The following is a 16771-nucleotide window of genomic DNA, read 5'->3' as shown; positions in this document are numbered from 1 at the left end:
CACATTTACAATAACATTATTCCCCTTTGTTGACAGATTGGATAAAACACACCCCTTTTATGATGTAACATTCATCACAACCAATCAGTAATAATTGTTTCTTATGACTCCCTTGGATCTGACCAATCATGGATATATACACATATGATTGACGAGACTAATCTAGACATGCGCAATAGGAATTGAAGGACGCTATGATTTTTAGTATACGACAACATCACACTGCAAGTTTAACAGATTAAGTTAATTAAGACTGAAGATACAACTGTTAACCATAGGATCTTATACATTAGTATGAATAAAAAGGTTATAATAATCACTGTTATGTGTGTTACTAGATCGTGTTGTTATTATATGAACATGCCTTAATCCTATTCATTGGGTCATTGCTGTAGCTTGTGCATAAACTGTGAGTACATAATGATGATCGTATGAACATGTACTTGTGAGGGAGTTTTGGTTTTTGATCAAACAATATCTATCTATTGATTTTGTTTTATGAATGAGATTTGTGTTATAGGTCTATGATAATGTTGATGTACACCTGGGATTCTTTTGCAAATGAACTTGATTGGCCATGAGAAGGTTGATAGCCCCTCCTAGGCCACCCCCAAACCAAATGTTACCAATTATCCTAATTATATGTTTGTTATATATAGCAAGTGTTTGTAACCATTTTTATTAAGCCTGATGAAACAGCCACTGGCTGAGAAACGCGTCGCTTGTGGTTTTTAATTGTTTTAATAAAGTAATTTTACTACTTTTTAAACACTTGCTGCTTTATCTGGATCTTCTTGGAATATTTCTGGGCCTCCTGAATCCTCTTGAGGTCTGGACTTTCCTGTATTCCTCTGAACTAAGTCTGTTGGGTGACTGAATTGATCCCAGCCTGCCCTATTAGCATCAATGGAGATACTACAACAAATGTGAGTGCAAACTTTTACACCTTGCTGTATATACTTTTGGCTAAAACAGTACTAGGCCATATAGGCACTCTTTGTCTTTTATATATCTCCACTACAGACCCCACACTAATCTTAGGAGGTCGGTCTTCTGGGTGACTGTTATAGATCCCAGACTGCTTCTACAGCACCACGTGAGGTGCTATAACACATGTGAGTGAAATTGCTACATATTGCCAACATTCTCTTTGTTAAAATAATATTGGGCCATGTGGTGCATCTGTTCTCTTTTGCTATTCTTTAATAAACTCTGTCAAAACCCTAAGCAGTAATCATGGCAAAAGCTAAACAGAACTCCAAGTCAGATCGCCCCTCACAAATCAAGCTCCAAACACCTGAACCCAGCACAAACTTGACAACTATAGGCAGCTGTGTTGTAAAAATGATTTTAACAATGTTAGACATTTGCAACACTAGCAGCAATGTTTGTAACAATCTACTCCCCTATAACACCAGACACATGCACACTACATACCTAGGTATGCTTTTCAATAAAAGATACCATGAGAAAAATCAAATTTGACAGTAGAAGTAAAATGAAAATATTTTATAAAAACTTTATGCTCTATCTGAATCATAAAAGAAAAAAAAAAATGGTTTCATGTCCCTTTAACTAGAATCTCTGGTTATAGCATACTTCCCAACCTTCCTGGATATTAGAGCATTTTCATGGGTTAGAAGGGTCTACCTGCTGTCTGTCCTGCAGCTTCCCCAGTAAGGGCAAATGTCTCATTTTCCTAGGACTGCAATGGTTTCACCCATGCATGACACATCCAGACTCCACCCAACATGCTAAATCCTTTCTCCACTCATGGGGCACCCGCAGCCCCATCCCTTCTCTCTTCCCTCCGCCCACAACAAATCTATGTTATTTTTACTAATTTGATAATTTTTAAAAATGTGAACATCAGAGCTGCCATACATTATTTTTTAACATGAAAAATTATAATATTGTCCAATATGCACAAGCACCAAGGTAATCCCCATGCTTGGGGTTGCAAAAATTGTTTGCAGGTGGGCAAGCTAACAGACCTGCACCCTGGTCTGAAAAAATATTCACAAAAATAGTATAGCAGCACCACCAATTAGTATAAAAATATTACTTTATTGTGCCAACATAAAATAGACAACGTTTCGGACTATGTCCTTAATCATGTCTAGAAAAGAGGTACAGTGGAACTTGGATATAATTAGCGCTGCATTCGATCAGAGAATTAACTACAATACATGGTGTTAGAATCAAAAGTGCATTTTCTTCCAAATAATTAAAACCCAAATATTAGGGATGGGCGAATGTGTTTATATTCTAATACGAATTTGAATGTTAGAACAAATGTTTTTGTAGAAATTAGATTTACATAATAGAATGTTAAGAACCAATATTCTTAAAAATTCTATTTTCAAATGTTATTTACACTTTTTTGAATGTGACTTTCGAATGTGACATTCAAATTTGAATGTGACATTCAAATTCGAATTCGAATATTACATTTATAAAACACAATTGTAGACTAGAAATACTATTTTGAATTTGTATGTCACATTCGAATCAAATGTCACATTCGAATTTGAATATTACATTTATAAAACACAGTATTAGTCTAGAAATACTATTTCGAATTCGAATGTCACATTCAAATTAGAATGTCACATTCGAATTAGAATATTACATTTAAAAAACAAAGTATTAGACTAGAAATATTATTTAGAATTTGAATGTTACATTAAAATTCAAATGTAGCATTCAAATTTACATTAAACACAGTTGTAAACTAAAAATAACATTTCAAATTCGAATGTCACATTCAAATTCGAATGTCATATTCAAATTCTAATATTACATTTAAAAAACACAGCATTAGACTGTGACATTCGAATTTGAATGTGACATTCGAATTCAAATGTGACATTCGAATATTATATTTAAAATACAGTATTAGACTAGAAATACTATTTCGAATTTGAATGTGACATTCGAATTCGAATGTAGCATTCAATTTCGAATATTATATTTATTAAACCCAGTTGTAGACTAGAAATACTATTTCGAATTTGAATGTCACATTTGAATTTGAATGTCACATTCAAATTCAAATATTGCATTTCGAAATTGAATGAATACATAGCTAAATATTCTATTATTTGAACAAATATTTTCAAATTTTATTGAAAAATTCGAAAAAAGAAAATTTGAAAATAGAATGTTAGAATGTTATATAAACATTCAAAATTAGATGCAAACGAACGAATGTATCAAACTTTGTTTTAAATTTTGAATTTTTAGAAACATTCGCCTATCCCTACCAAATATTCAAAACATAATAACTTTCATTTATTTAAATACAGAGAAACATTTATTTTACAAAATAAATAGGAATGTCTTACATGAATTTTGTATTGATGAGTTGTAGCACAAAAAACTGTCGGCCATTTCTCCAAACACAATATTTGATAATGGAAGGCAGAGACCATTCCCAAGTGCTCCAATGGTTCCAATAATCATAAATAAAACATCAACTCTATCAGAATATCGAAACTTGGGAAGAAAAGTATAAAGAAAAAGAATAAGCTCAGATTTTAATATTTCTATAGTTTTTAGCATATTAATTGTGATAAAGTCCTCCGTATATGAACATTCTTTTTTTGTTAAATTTTTATTTTATATTTTAATTTAAAAGTATCAAACAATGCATTTAGGGCCAGATTATAAGTGGAGCAAAAACATTTGCACGCAGATATTTGCGATTGTTTGCGTTCATGTTAAATTGCGCTCATTTTACAAGTTGAGCGCAATCGCAATTTAAGCTAGAAGGATTACAACGATTTCAGAGCTGTGGTTATTGGTTAAATTAAATGTTTTGCAAAAATAAAAAGTTGCACAAAAATCATCAAAAATACATTACAGAGTACAGTTACACTCATAATAACACAATCTAATAAAAATGATTAAAACCAAATATTACAAACAAGTTCTCAAAGATATGAGATCTCAGGTGTAAGAAAAAAAGGCAGGCAAAGGACTTTACCATAGAGATACATACACACACACACATATATATATATATATATATATATATATATATATATACTGTGTATATATTGTATATATATATATATATATATATATATATATCACACAACCTCTGCACTCCCTGTATATATAAGAGAAGCCGGTGCTGAATCTCCCAAATACAATCCAAGAAAAATCACCGCTTTACTCTATTCTACTCCCATACAAAGATATACATATATATACATTATTAATTTTCACTATTACACACCTTAATTGTGTATAATCAATCATTATTGCACACAAAAGTTTTTTAAGCACATAGACCATACTGATGCATTACACTATTAATATTACTACCCTACCTGAGATTCCCTACTCAGCAAGATGACCAAGAGATGAAGGTTAAAATACCATAATGATATATTACCAAATACTAATCATAACAACATTAGCAGCAACATTATCTATCATCCAGGAAACATGACAGCCAGATCTGCTTATTGAGACCCCAGGTTTCCAACGTTTGCGATTTGTAAATCCACTCAATCGCTCTTCTTAGCAATAGCTTGTTTGCATCACCTCCCCTTTGGGGTTTCTTAACTTGGTCGATAGGCATACAGCGTAGATCGGCCACTGTGTGCTTCTCTTGGTCAAAATGCATCACCACTAGGTGCTCATTCTTGTCCTTTTTCAATGCTTGTCTAATGGTTGACCTATGGTTGGCAATCCTTTCCTTCAAGGGGCACTCAGTTTTTCCTATATTGGTAAGTGCACATGGTCTGATGAATACATTACTTGCAACAGTTTGATTGTTGGTAATTCCTTTGGTCATTCAAGGACAGGTAAAAGGATCTACTTTAAACAGAGACTTACGTGTTCATCTCAAATAGTGGTCTACATCATTAAATCATTTTAAAAAATGCAATAATGGGTACATAAGACATCTTTCATATACTATAATAGATAAAGTAACACCAAATTGGAGGGGTGGCAACACACAAAAGGAGATCCTAAAATTAGAAGCAAAATGGATTTTTGAACTAAGAACCCTTACTCCATATGGTTTAAATTTGGATTTTGATTTAGGATGCTTCCTGTAAAAATGTTTTATTTGTATACATATAAAAAAGAAAAATGAAAACTGTTAAATTATATAAATCCGAAAAGTTTAGCATTTCCCAACCATGTGTAATATCGGGTAGTGGTTAGGGTTTTTGTCTTTAGAACCAAAGGTCCTTGGTTCGAATCCCCCTTTTAGATTCTGATAGTCTAATTAGCATTTTTGTTATATATATCTCAAATTGTTTCTATTTCACCCTAATGGTAGGTTGGCTGAATGGTTTAGGTCCTGTGTTAGTAACAACAGAGGTCTTGGGTTCAAATCTTGTAATTGTGTGAAATCGGGATTTAACATTTTTATCATATTAATTCTGGTTTTCTGATATCTGTGTCCGTATTTTTCATTCTACTTAGCATATAAAATATGGCTGTGTGGTTTGGTTCTATGCCCTGGACTAGAGAGTCCTCAAGTTCAAATCTAGTTTTTATATTTTTATATTTTTTTATATTTTTTTCTTATGTTTTTAATTTTAATTTGATATTTCTTGCTACTTTAAAGATTTTAAAATTAGATTCACCCTTATAAAATACCCAGAAGGTAATAGTGGCAATCTCTTTTCTAAAATTTATAATCACTTTTTTTTTATAGTTTTTTTCTTCCATAGTTTTTAACAAATTTTGTCTGCCAAAGAAAGGTGCCGGATATAATCTGCATTAAATTTATACTGTTTAGAAGTTACAGATTTTTTATAATTTGCAACACTTAGTAATTATGTGACTTAAATGCTTTTAAACATGAACACTGTTTTTTGCAAACATCACCTTAAGAAACAGGTGCAAGTGAACCAATTAAACTAATTGTCAGAAGAGGGTTTAAAAGGCTGCAGTCTGACATTTGAATTTAGAGCTTGACAAAGAAACTTAATGTTTTGAAACGCGTTGCTCAATTTATCTAGCTCCTATACTTTGGAGTTTTTTGAAAGGCTGGCGAAATAACCCGTTAAGGTGAGGACTGCAGCATTTGACCGCGTTAAGCAGGTCTTGGGTTATGGTTTTAAGATAAACTATTACCTGTAAAAGCACACTGCAGTACTTCACCGGGTTTCTATAGCCACATTCCTTTAAATTTTAACTGTTTGTAAGCACTTTTTGTCTCCTGAGTTGTAGAAGACTGAAAGATATCTTCGGTGGGTGATCCACGGCACGGAGCAATGCTTACTTTCTGGAGGCTGGATTCCTGATACTTAACATGTGAGTACGGATATTTCTTTTATGACTCACAGTTCTGACACAAATTAAGAGGATCCTTTCGTCCATAGGAGCGAAGTACCATCGGCTATGTTCATTTGCACATTTGGAATAATTCTGTGTACAGATCTGGTGGTGTGGTTCAACTTACAGACAAGCTGAAGGCATATATCGTATTGGACTTCATCTGTCACATAAAATCTTTTCTTTGGGTGTTTACAATACTCAATTATATGTTTTTATTTTTATTCTAATGCTTCTAAAGTGTATTGTATATGTGTTTGTTAACAGGTCGACCTAGTAACTGTTTATGTAAGTGAATAAAAAATGTTGTATTATATTTTAAATATTGATTGGTATGTGTTTATAACCGGCACCTTTTTATCCATTTATTTTTATCTATTCATTTTTTATTAATTTTTTACTCATATACTATTTGGCATTTAATATTTGCTATATATTTTGATATTATATTTTAATATTATTATCCCAAATTTGATATACTCTGGGTCTTTTATAGATAGGTGAGTTTGTATACCTTTTACTCTTTAGCTTATTTCAAGTTTTTTCAGCTTGTTTTGAGCGCTCCCTAGTGTTTCTTTTTAGTATTACTTGATTTGACTATAGGTTTGAGAGGGTGTCCTATATTAATATCTAGTTGGAGTCTGTGGTAAATTGTATTTTTGGCGCTGGTCACTAATATCCCTTTTTTACTACATCATTAAATGCCCACATGGGCTTACCTATGTGGGGAAATCTCAGTGCCCCTTGAAGGAAAGGATTGCCAACCATATATCAACCATTAGACAAGCATTGAAAAAGGGCAAGAGTGAGCACCCAGTGCATTTTGTCCAAGAGAAGCACACAGTGGCCGATCTAGGCTGTATGCCTATCGACCAAGTTAAGAAACCCCCAAGGGGAGGTGATGCAAACAAGCTAATGTTCAGAAGAGAGATTGAGTGGATTTACAAATTGCAAATGATGGCTGATGTTGTTATGATTAGTATTTGGTAATATGTCATTATGTTATTTTACCCTTCACCTCTTGGTCATCTTGCTCAGTAGGGAATTTCATGTAGAGTAGTGACATTAATAGTGTAATGCATAGCTCAATATACTTACATATTTTACAATGCTAGTTACATCGCAAAATTATATTTTCACTATTGCTACCATTTAAAAACCAACTACTAAACTACTCTAAGCTTATAGGTCCTAATGTGACCACTCAAATTGCTAATATTAGCTTATGAAAAGAAAAAGAGGTTCCAATGTTTGTTTGTTTTTTTTTCTACAAGATTATTCTTTTGGAGAATTTCATTTTTTTTTGTATCTGCGCAAAAGTTGCTAAACTGAATGTACCATTTATGTTTATTGCAAGGATATGATGTTTCATATACGTTGTATTGTTTTCGCACAACCTCAATAAAAACTTTATTAAAAAAAAAAAAAAAAATAGTGTAATGCATCAGTATGGTCTATGTGCTTAAGAAAATTTTGGGTGCAATAATGATTGGTTATGCACAATTATGGTGTGTAATAGTGAAACGTAATAATGTATATATTTGTATATTTTTGTATGGGAGTAGGAGGAATCAACTTCCCCTGTTTTTTATGGTTACGCTGACTGTTTGTTATTATTTTTTGTTAATCAGTCTCCATAGCCACGGATTATTGTCAGACATTTTCCCTGTTGCTGGTAACTTTATTTTGTACAAATATTGCATATTTTTGTTAGCACATGTTTAGGGAAGTGTGTAACATATATTTTTGACCTTTCCCTGATGTTGTACGATTATGTTCAAGTTACACTTTTTTTTCTGTGTAACAGCGGTGACGTCATCACAGGAAGTTGGTGCCTGCTGTTCCGGTTTGAGCTGCAAGATGTGTGGCAATATTCAATTCGGGATATTATTTAAGGTGAGTGAGTTTAAGTGTTTTATAGAGCTATTACTGTGTCCTTGACTAAGGTCCCAGGTGGAGGAAAGAAACGTTGGATGTTAGGTAACACCACAATGTGATAAAAAAAAGTGATTTTGGTTTAAAAAACGGCTACAAGGGGATTTTTCTTGGAATATATATATATATATATATATATATATATATATATATATATATATATATATATATATATATATATATATATATATATATATATATATATATATATATGTGTGTGTGTCTAAATATGTATATATATGTATATATATATATATGTCTATATATGTATACATGTGTATTTATGTATTTATATGTGTGTGTGTATAAATAAATATAAATACATATGCATATATATATATATATATATATATATATATATATTTACAGACATATATACACATATAAACACATACATATATATGTACACATATATAGCCCTTTGCAGTTATGTAGATGAAAACATGAAACAGTATATTTATGCAATATTCATATTTAATAAAGGTTTTAACTATGTATTTACTGTAAATATTCCACATTCCTATGTTCTGCACATAGCAAAATATGTTCTTTGTATTTCTAAATAGATATTCCTGTATCTCTATATATCTGTATATATCTATACCTATATTGAGGTATATATAGGTATAGATATACTTATGTTTGAATAAATAGAACATATTTTGGTATGTGCAGAACATTGGAATGTGAAATATTCATATTTTCATGTTGGGTTAGCGCATATGAGAATGTGCAATAGGGTTAACGTGCGAGTCGGGTAGTTGAAGTGTTCTGTGGGGACAATACATTTGTATATTTATGAGCTACATATCCTAGTACATTTTCTTGTTGGTAGAAGCAAGGTCAATATATATGAATACAATATTTAGAAAAAACAAGAGATTTACTTACAATTTGTAATGGACCTATTGACTTTGTTTTCTCTTTTTTCATTTTTTCTTTGTTTTTTTTTCCTTTAAAAACAAGTATTGTTGTTATTATTATTAGACCAAAACAATATTTTAATCCACTCTCATCATTGTCCACCTTGACTATTACAAATCCATCTTCTCTCTTCTGCCTAGCTGCCACCTATCCCCTTTACAATTCATAATAAAGGCCTCTGCCAGGCTGATCTTTCCTATACATCACTAGTCATCTGCTGCACCTCTCAGCCAATCCCTTCACTGGCTTTCTCTGGACTCCAGAATAAAATACAAAATCCTGACCCTATCATTCATGGACTTCAATTACACTGCTCCCTTCTTTTGGATGCTCCTTATATACTATGATTACACAATTGCCTCCACTGTTTTATATCACCTTATTATTTCAACTTGTCACATCGCTATTAGTCCTAAATTGCCCCAGTTCCAACTTTTTTGGAACGTGTTGCAGTCATCAGATTTTAAATGCGTGTATATTTTCAAAAATACGTTAAATTCACAAAGTAAAACATCCAATAATTTGTTAATAATGTATTTTCAATATTGTACAGGGTGAATTCAATTTTTGTTTTTTTTGTTTTTTGCATTTTACATACTGTCCCAACTTTTTCGGAATTGGGGTTGTATATATATATATATATATATATATATATATCTCAAAGAGGGTTGGTATATGCACTCTCACCACCGTCCTGCAACTGCCAGGGTGCTATAGACAGGTATAAAGCAGATAAGAAGAAAAGCACTCACTGGACTTCTGACATCAACGTGAAAATTTGTTTATTTGTGACGTTTCGGGGCTGCAAACCTCCCTTCTTCCGACAACCAGAGTAAGTGAAACTAGAAACTTAAATAGGCCTGTATGACTCTCCCCCTAAAGGGCTACCAGTCATTGATAACGGTGTGCAAAATAGGAATGTACCAACTGTATGAACCCACAGTCTATCAAAACATATAATAAATGTGTGAAATATATTGTCTACTCGTGAAACAAGTAATTCTAAAAAACATAGTGTCAATCAAAAGTGCACAATTACATAGATCTATCCCTTCTTCCTCATATCCATATGTGCACCAGTCTAAGGCTCCCATGGGCCGACCCGGCAAGCCGCAATCACGATCCTGATTGGATCCACAACCCAATGCCCACATTATAGACTTATGTATCAGCAATGTAACCCCGCAAGTGCCGTATTACTAACATAACACAGGGGAAGCTAAATATAATTATTGTCGGAACTATAATAAAGCAGCCGTGACCTTGATCCATGTAGATCATTGCTGACAGCTCTTCCTGTAGAGAGTATACACTGGGGGTCACCCACACTGTTGTACCGTACATATATCCAGGTACAGATAACAACACACAGAGGGGGGTAGTTATCAACGTGTCAACTTTCCTGCCTTCGCCGGCCCAATACGTCCGCCTAAGCTCGCCTACCATCGCCGCTGCGGACCTGAAAAAATTTGTCTAAGTTATCAATAAATCTGTCAAAAAGCCGCGCACCAAGTACGGGGCGATGAGCAGCGGACTGTGAGATTTATCTCGCTGCTCTTCGGCTTTTTTACAGCTTTATTGCTAGCCTCTCACTAAGCACCCACACTAACTACACTGTTCTACCCCCTATACCGGCGCCCCCGGAGCCCCCCACAACTCAATAAAGTTATAAACCCCTAAACCGCCGCTCCTAGACCCTGCCGCAACTCTTATAAATGTATTAACCCCTAAACCGCCGTTCCTGGACACCGCCGCAACCTACATTATACCTAGTAACCACTATCCTGCCCCCCCTATACCACGGCCCTCTATAATAAAGTTATTAACCCCTATCCTGCTGATCCCGCACCTCGCAGCAACTAAATAGTTTAACCCCTAAACCGCTGCTCCCGGACCCCGCCGCAACCTATATTAAATGTATTAACCCCTAATCTGCCCCTCTACACCGTCGCCACCTATAATAAATTTATTAACCCCTATCCTGCCTCCCCCTACAACTGCCTCCCCCTACACCGCCGCCACTGTAATACAATTATTAACCCCTAAACCTAAGTCTAACACTAACCCTAACACCCCCCTAACTTAAATATTAATTAAATAAATCTAAATAATATTTCTATTATTAACTAAATTAATCCTATTTAAAACTAAATACTTACCTTTAAAATAAACCCTAATATAGCTACAATATAAATTATAATTATTTTTATTTTACAGGTAACTTTCAATTTATTTTAACTAGGTACAATAGCTATTAAATAGTTATTAACTATTTAATAGCTACCTAGCTAAAATAAAGAGAAATTTACCTGTAAAATAAAAACTAAGTTACACTTACACCTAACACTACACTATACTTTAATAAATTATTCCTATTTAAAACTAAATACATACCTGTAAAATAAACCCTAAGATAGCTACAATGTAATTAATAATTACATTGTAGCTATTTTAGGATTTATATTTATTTTACAGGTAACTTTGTATTTATTTTAGCTAGTTAGAATAATTATTAAATAGTTATTAACTATTTAATAACTACCTAGCTAAAAGAAATACAAAATTACCTGTAAAATAAATCCTAACCTAAGTTACAACTAATACCACAATTGATATACAGTGGCACCACTGCGGCAGCCTTTTCTATAATTATAGTGAGTCTGGAATCAAATTAATGTTTCTATGCTTATAGTGACTGAAAAGTTGGTGCTGTGCAGTTAAGTAATATATTATACCAAAAGAGAGGGAAAGACCTCTCTGCAAGACTGCACTTATAGCACTCTTTGCCTGGACTAGTGATGGAGAAATTGGGAATTTTAAAATATAACTTTTATTGGATATATTAAAATAAAACAAAACACTCAATTAAAAACACCCTGTAAGTAGAAGGCCTATTCCTTGATCTACTATCAGCCTTTGATATGTTGTAGGTACTTAGAAGGAAATTGCTTAGGCAGGGAGTTACAAAATGTGACCACTTGTGCAATAATAATTTAAATACTCCGTCTTGATATTTATGTGTCAAATGCACTTATATCTGAGTATCTTGAAATATTATTAGATTGTGCTGGGTATTGGAATTAAATTCACTGCTAGTAATGTTCAATGAACTCCACAGTGTATATCAGGAGTAATGTGAAAAATTTCACTTTATTACTGTCTGTTATTCCTGTTTCTTCTTTTATTAAAGTATAGAGAGTTAAGATATTCAGAATAATCAGGTCTCACGTGACAGTTTATGATCTTGTGTTATTAGTTATATTGATGAAAATTGAGTATTTTCTTTATTCAACTTTTTCACAGTTGCTAGGTTTATTTATTGCATTAAATTATTTACAACCTCTGTGTGATTCAATTGACTCATTTGTATCAGATCATTCACAAGATCTATTTTTGTTTTCTCTCTGGATATACATCTAAATATTAGTAATTCTGTGTTTGGTGTACATATCGTTTTCCCATTGTAACGATACCACTTTCTCATATGGGATTCTTATAGGATTGTATTATTGTATAATAGGAAGTATGTGTAAGTCTTCTAATAAGATCAATCCTAATAGTTGTAATGTATCTTTTTCAGTAACAGTGTATAGTATAGTTCTTACACCTAGTGACTCAGTCAATCTCAGTGTATTTTAATCTTGATGGATGTTGTGACACAAAGATGTATTAGCTGTTACATTAGAATATTTATACTTGAAAGCTGGGGGAATTCACTTAACTTGTGAATGCTTAGCTACAGTGTTATGCAGCTATGTGTGTAGCTATTGTGGTAGAAAGTTCTGTTTGCCTGCTTAACTGTAATATTGAGTGTATCCTTCCTTATAATAATTCCGTTTCTTATGTGACTCAGTATCACATTAATAGTGCAACATGGTGCTTGGTGTACACTACTATAGGATCAGATACAAACTTGTAAAAATATTATCTGTAACGTTAAAGTTGTCAACTACTGCAGCAAACATAAATAGTTCCCCCAGTAAGATAAATTCTATAACACTTAGTACTGTTATATTTACAATTCCCCCAAAGTGGTATCAAATGGGTTGCCTGCTACTAAGTAGCTTAATGCTAGTGACTCTCTGTCAGTTCCAATAGCATGTGGTCATAGTTATAACTAAGTTATACGATATCGAGTAATAACTGTTAGTTATATAAATAGAAGGCTCAATGCGTTTGTATCAATTATTCCCGCCTAAACAGGCCAACTACTACAGGTAATTTTTAAAAATTATATAGAGCTCCCATCTGCTCTATAACCCCCTGACCGGTTTCGCCCGTATCGGGCTTTTTCAAAGGCGGCGCGCCGCCGGAAGTTTTGAGATATACGTGGGTTGAGGACCCGGTCCCAATATCAGCTCCTTTTGTGATTGGACAATCTGGCTGTCACTCTTAGCGGTTAGCCAGTTAGCGCTTCCCTATGTTATAGGTAGTGATAATAGTTTAGCCATCGCCGGTCTCCATTGAATATTATCTGTTCTACATTAGAGGTATCAAGGAAGACATTTGTTGGTTATAATAATCACAAGTTTGATCATATATTTTAAGTTCATTGTTAGTATAGTAATATATTACATATTACTTCATTTTAGGCTTAATGTGAAATATTGAGTTTTTTATCGTTATAAGTAAGCCTAGGTTAATGCCTTTAGATAGATTGGATATAAGGAGAAATAGAACGTAGTTTATGAACATTATAATATAGTTTGATGTCATATAATCTTGTTCTTTCTTGTGTATTGATGGAATATATACATATTACTGCACCTGTTATGAATTTATTCTCTTTGTATATTAAGGATTATGAAGTTGATTTAGTACCTATGTTGTTATTATACTAAATGATGAGTGTACTACTTAATAATAGACTGGTCTCTTATGTTTATTATTATTGTCAAGTTATCTCTACTATTAATTTTAGTTACTGAACCAACTTTGTGTTGGGTATTATAAGTAGTTGTATATTTTTTGAATTAATTTATAACTAAAATTATTTTACTATTAGTGCTATGGATTAAAATTAAATTTAAAATTTAAAATTAATCAAGTGCTCCATTGTGTGATATATTAGATATCATATTGGACGTGATAAAATATATAAGTGAAAGTGCTAAAATTGTGTTCTGTGTTTTCAGTGTGTGCAAAACTTATATATGTTGAGGGTCTAAGTGCTCACAAAAAAGGGGGTTGATTGAATATAGTGAGGGAAAATCAATGAATAAAAATAAATATAAAGTTGGAAGATTTTTTTATTAAAAGAATAGTATGGGTAGTGTTTTCTTGTGTGGTTAGTTGTGGTAGTGTCTCACTGTTACAGGGGGGGTAGTGTCAAGGGGGTTGATGAGTGTGACTTATACGTTGTGCCACCTGTTTGGTTGGTTTATCTCTAATCAAGTGATAGGGATTGAGTTCAAGTTCAAATTATACATATTGGTATTGTTTTGCAGAGTTAGCAGAAATTTGGAATTGGTATTCTGTTTCTAACTCACATCTATTATACTTGTGTTATTTCTGCTAACTCTGCAAAACAATACCAATATGTATAATTTGAACTTGAACTCAATCCCTATCACTTGATTAGAGATAAACCAACCAAACAGGTGGCACAACGTATAAGTCACACTCATCAACCCCCTTGACACTACCCCCCTGTAACAGTGAGACACTACCACAACTAACCACACAAGAAAACATATTTGACAATAAATACTACCTCCAAACAAGGGGAACAGCCATGGGAACAGCATGCGCACCAACGTATGCTAATCTGTTCCTTGGATGGTGGGAGGCTGAGCTTGTATTCACGGAGAAGAACAAAAATCATACTGATAAAATCCCTATGTGGCTTCGGTACATAGATGATATCTTCTTCATTTGGGAAGGCTCATACCAAGAATTACAAGAATTCATCACTATACTGAACAATAATAGGATTAACATCAAACTAACTCATGAAGCGAGTCAAGAAAGTATTAACTTTCTCGACCTAACGATAATCAAGGATGTGGAAGGAAACATAAAAACCGATCTTTTCAGGAAAACAACGGCAACTAACAGTTTACTTCACAAGAGCAGCGCACATGCAAGTAATACTGTGAAAAGTCTCCCCACAGGGGAATTCCTGAGAATCAGGAGAAATTGTTCTGATTTAGAAACATTTAAAATACGTGCTCAAGAATTGGAAAGTAGGTTATTGGAGAGAGGGTACAGCAAGAGAACAATCAAAAAAGCTAAATACAGAGCAGAAGAAACCAACAGACAAGAACTTTTGAAGAAAAAACACAGACTTGGAAACGACATTCCAAGACTTATAACAACATACAACTCTCAAAGTAAAGCGGTTAATGAAATTCTGAACAAACATTGGTACATTTTGAAATCCGATCCTACATTAAAAGATATTATAGGAACCAGACCCTCCATTTCATATAAACGCACACGTAACATTAAGGATATGATAACAAGCAGCCATCTGCAAAGACACAAAACTAGAACAGCATTGGCACCAGGATCACATAAATGTGGCAACTGCAGTACATGTAAATATGTAATAAAATCGGATCATGTAATAGATCGATTCAAAAACAAACACGCCATCAGAGATTACATCAGTTGCCAAACAGAGGGAGTGATATACTTACTCATATGTAAATGTGAAAAATTTTACGTAGGTATGACGACACGAAAATTAAGAGTGAGAATCATGGAACATTTACGCAACATCAGAAATGCGGAGCAAGACAAAAAAGATGATAAAACTCTTACAAGTGTCGCACACCATTTCCTGCAATACCATAAAGCCAATGCTGAAGAATTACTATGCAAAGGCATAGAAAGAATCAGATTGGGTATCAGAGGAGGAAACCTTGAAACTAAACTATTAAAAAGAGAGAGCAGATGGATCTACCTTCTTAATAGTGTTCAACCCCATGGTATGAACGAAAATAATAACTTTTATGTACATCTTAAAAGTTAGAAATGATGAAACAAATTAAATAAGAACATATATACAATACCTGGAAAGAACCAAACTTGAGAAATAATAACTCTATTCTAACATACTCTAACACAAGTATAATAGATGTGAGTTAGAAACAGAATACCAATTCCAAATTTCTGCTAACTCTGCAAAACAATACCAATATGTATAATTTGAACTTGAACTCAATCCCTATCACTTGATTAGAGATAAACCAACCAAACAGGTGGCACAACGTATAAGTCACACTCATCAACCCCCTTGACACTACCCCCCTGTAACAGTGAGACACTACCACAACTAACCACACAAGAAAACACTACCCATACTATTCTTTTAATAAAAAATTCTTCCAACTTTATATTTATTTTTATTCATTGATTTTCCCTCACTATATTCAATCAACCCCCTTTTTTGTGAGCACTTAGACCCTCAACATATATAAGTTTTGCACACACTGAAAACACAGAACACAATTTTAGCACTTTCACTTATATATTTTATCACGTCCAATATGATATCTAATATATCACACAATGGAGCACTTGATTAATTTTTAATTTTAAATTTAATTTTAATCCATAGCACTAATAGTAAAATAATTTTAGTTATAAATTAATTCAAAAA

At 33.1% G+C, this 16771-nt stretch overlaps 1 protein-coding gene across 1 annotated transcript in view; it reads right to left on the bottom strand.

Moving 5' to 3' along the window:
• The window catches only part of LOC128660336 (ATP-binding cassette sub-family B member 5), a 414907-nt gene that overhangs the window by 244913 nt on the left and 153223 nt on the right, over positions 1-16771 (bottom strand). The window contains exons 5-6 of the mRNA XM_053714135.1: positions 9133-9192; positions 3348-3498 (exon numbers count right to left, since the gene is read on the bottom strand). Of these exons, the coding sequence (XP_053570110.1) occupies positions 3348-3498; positions 9133-9192 (211 nt within the window). The remainder of the gene's footprint in view (positions 1-3347; positions 3499-9132; positions 9193-16771) is intronic.

This window comes from Bombina bombina, chromosome 5, assembly GCF_027579735.1.
Source record: "Bombina bombina isolate aBomBom1 chromosome 5, aBomBom1.pri, whole genome shotgun sequence".
Lineage (NCBI taxonomy): Eukaryota > Metazoa > Chordata > Amphibia > Anura > Bombinatoridae > Bombina > Bombina bombina.
This window is presented reverse-complemented; position numbering and strand designations above follow the sequence as displayed.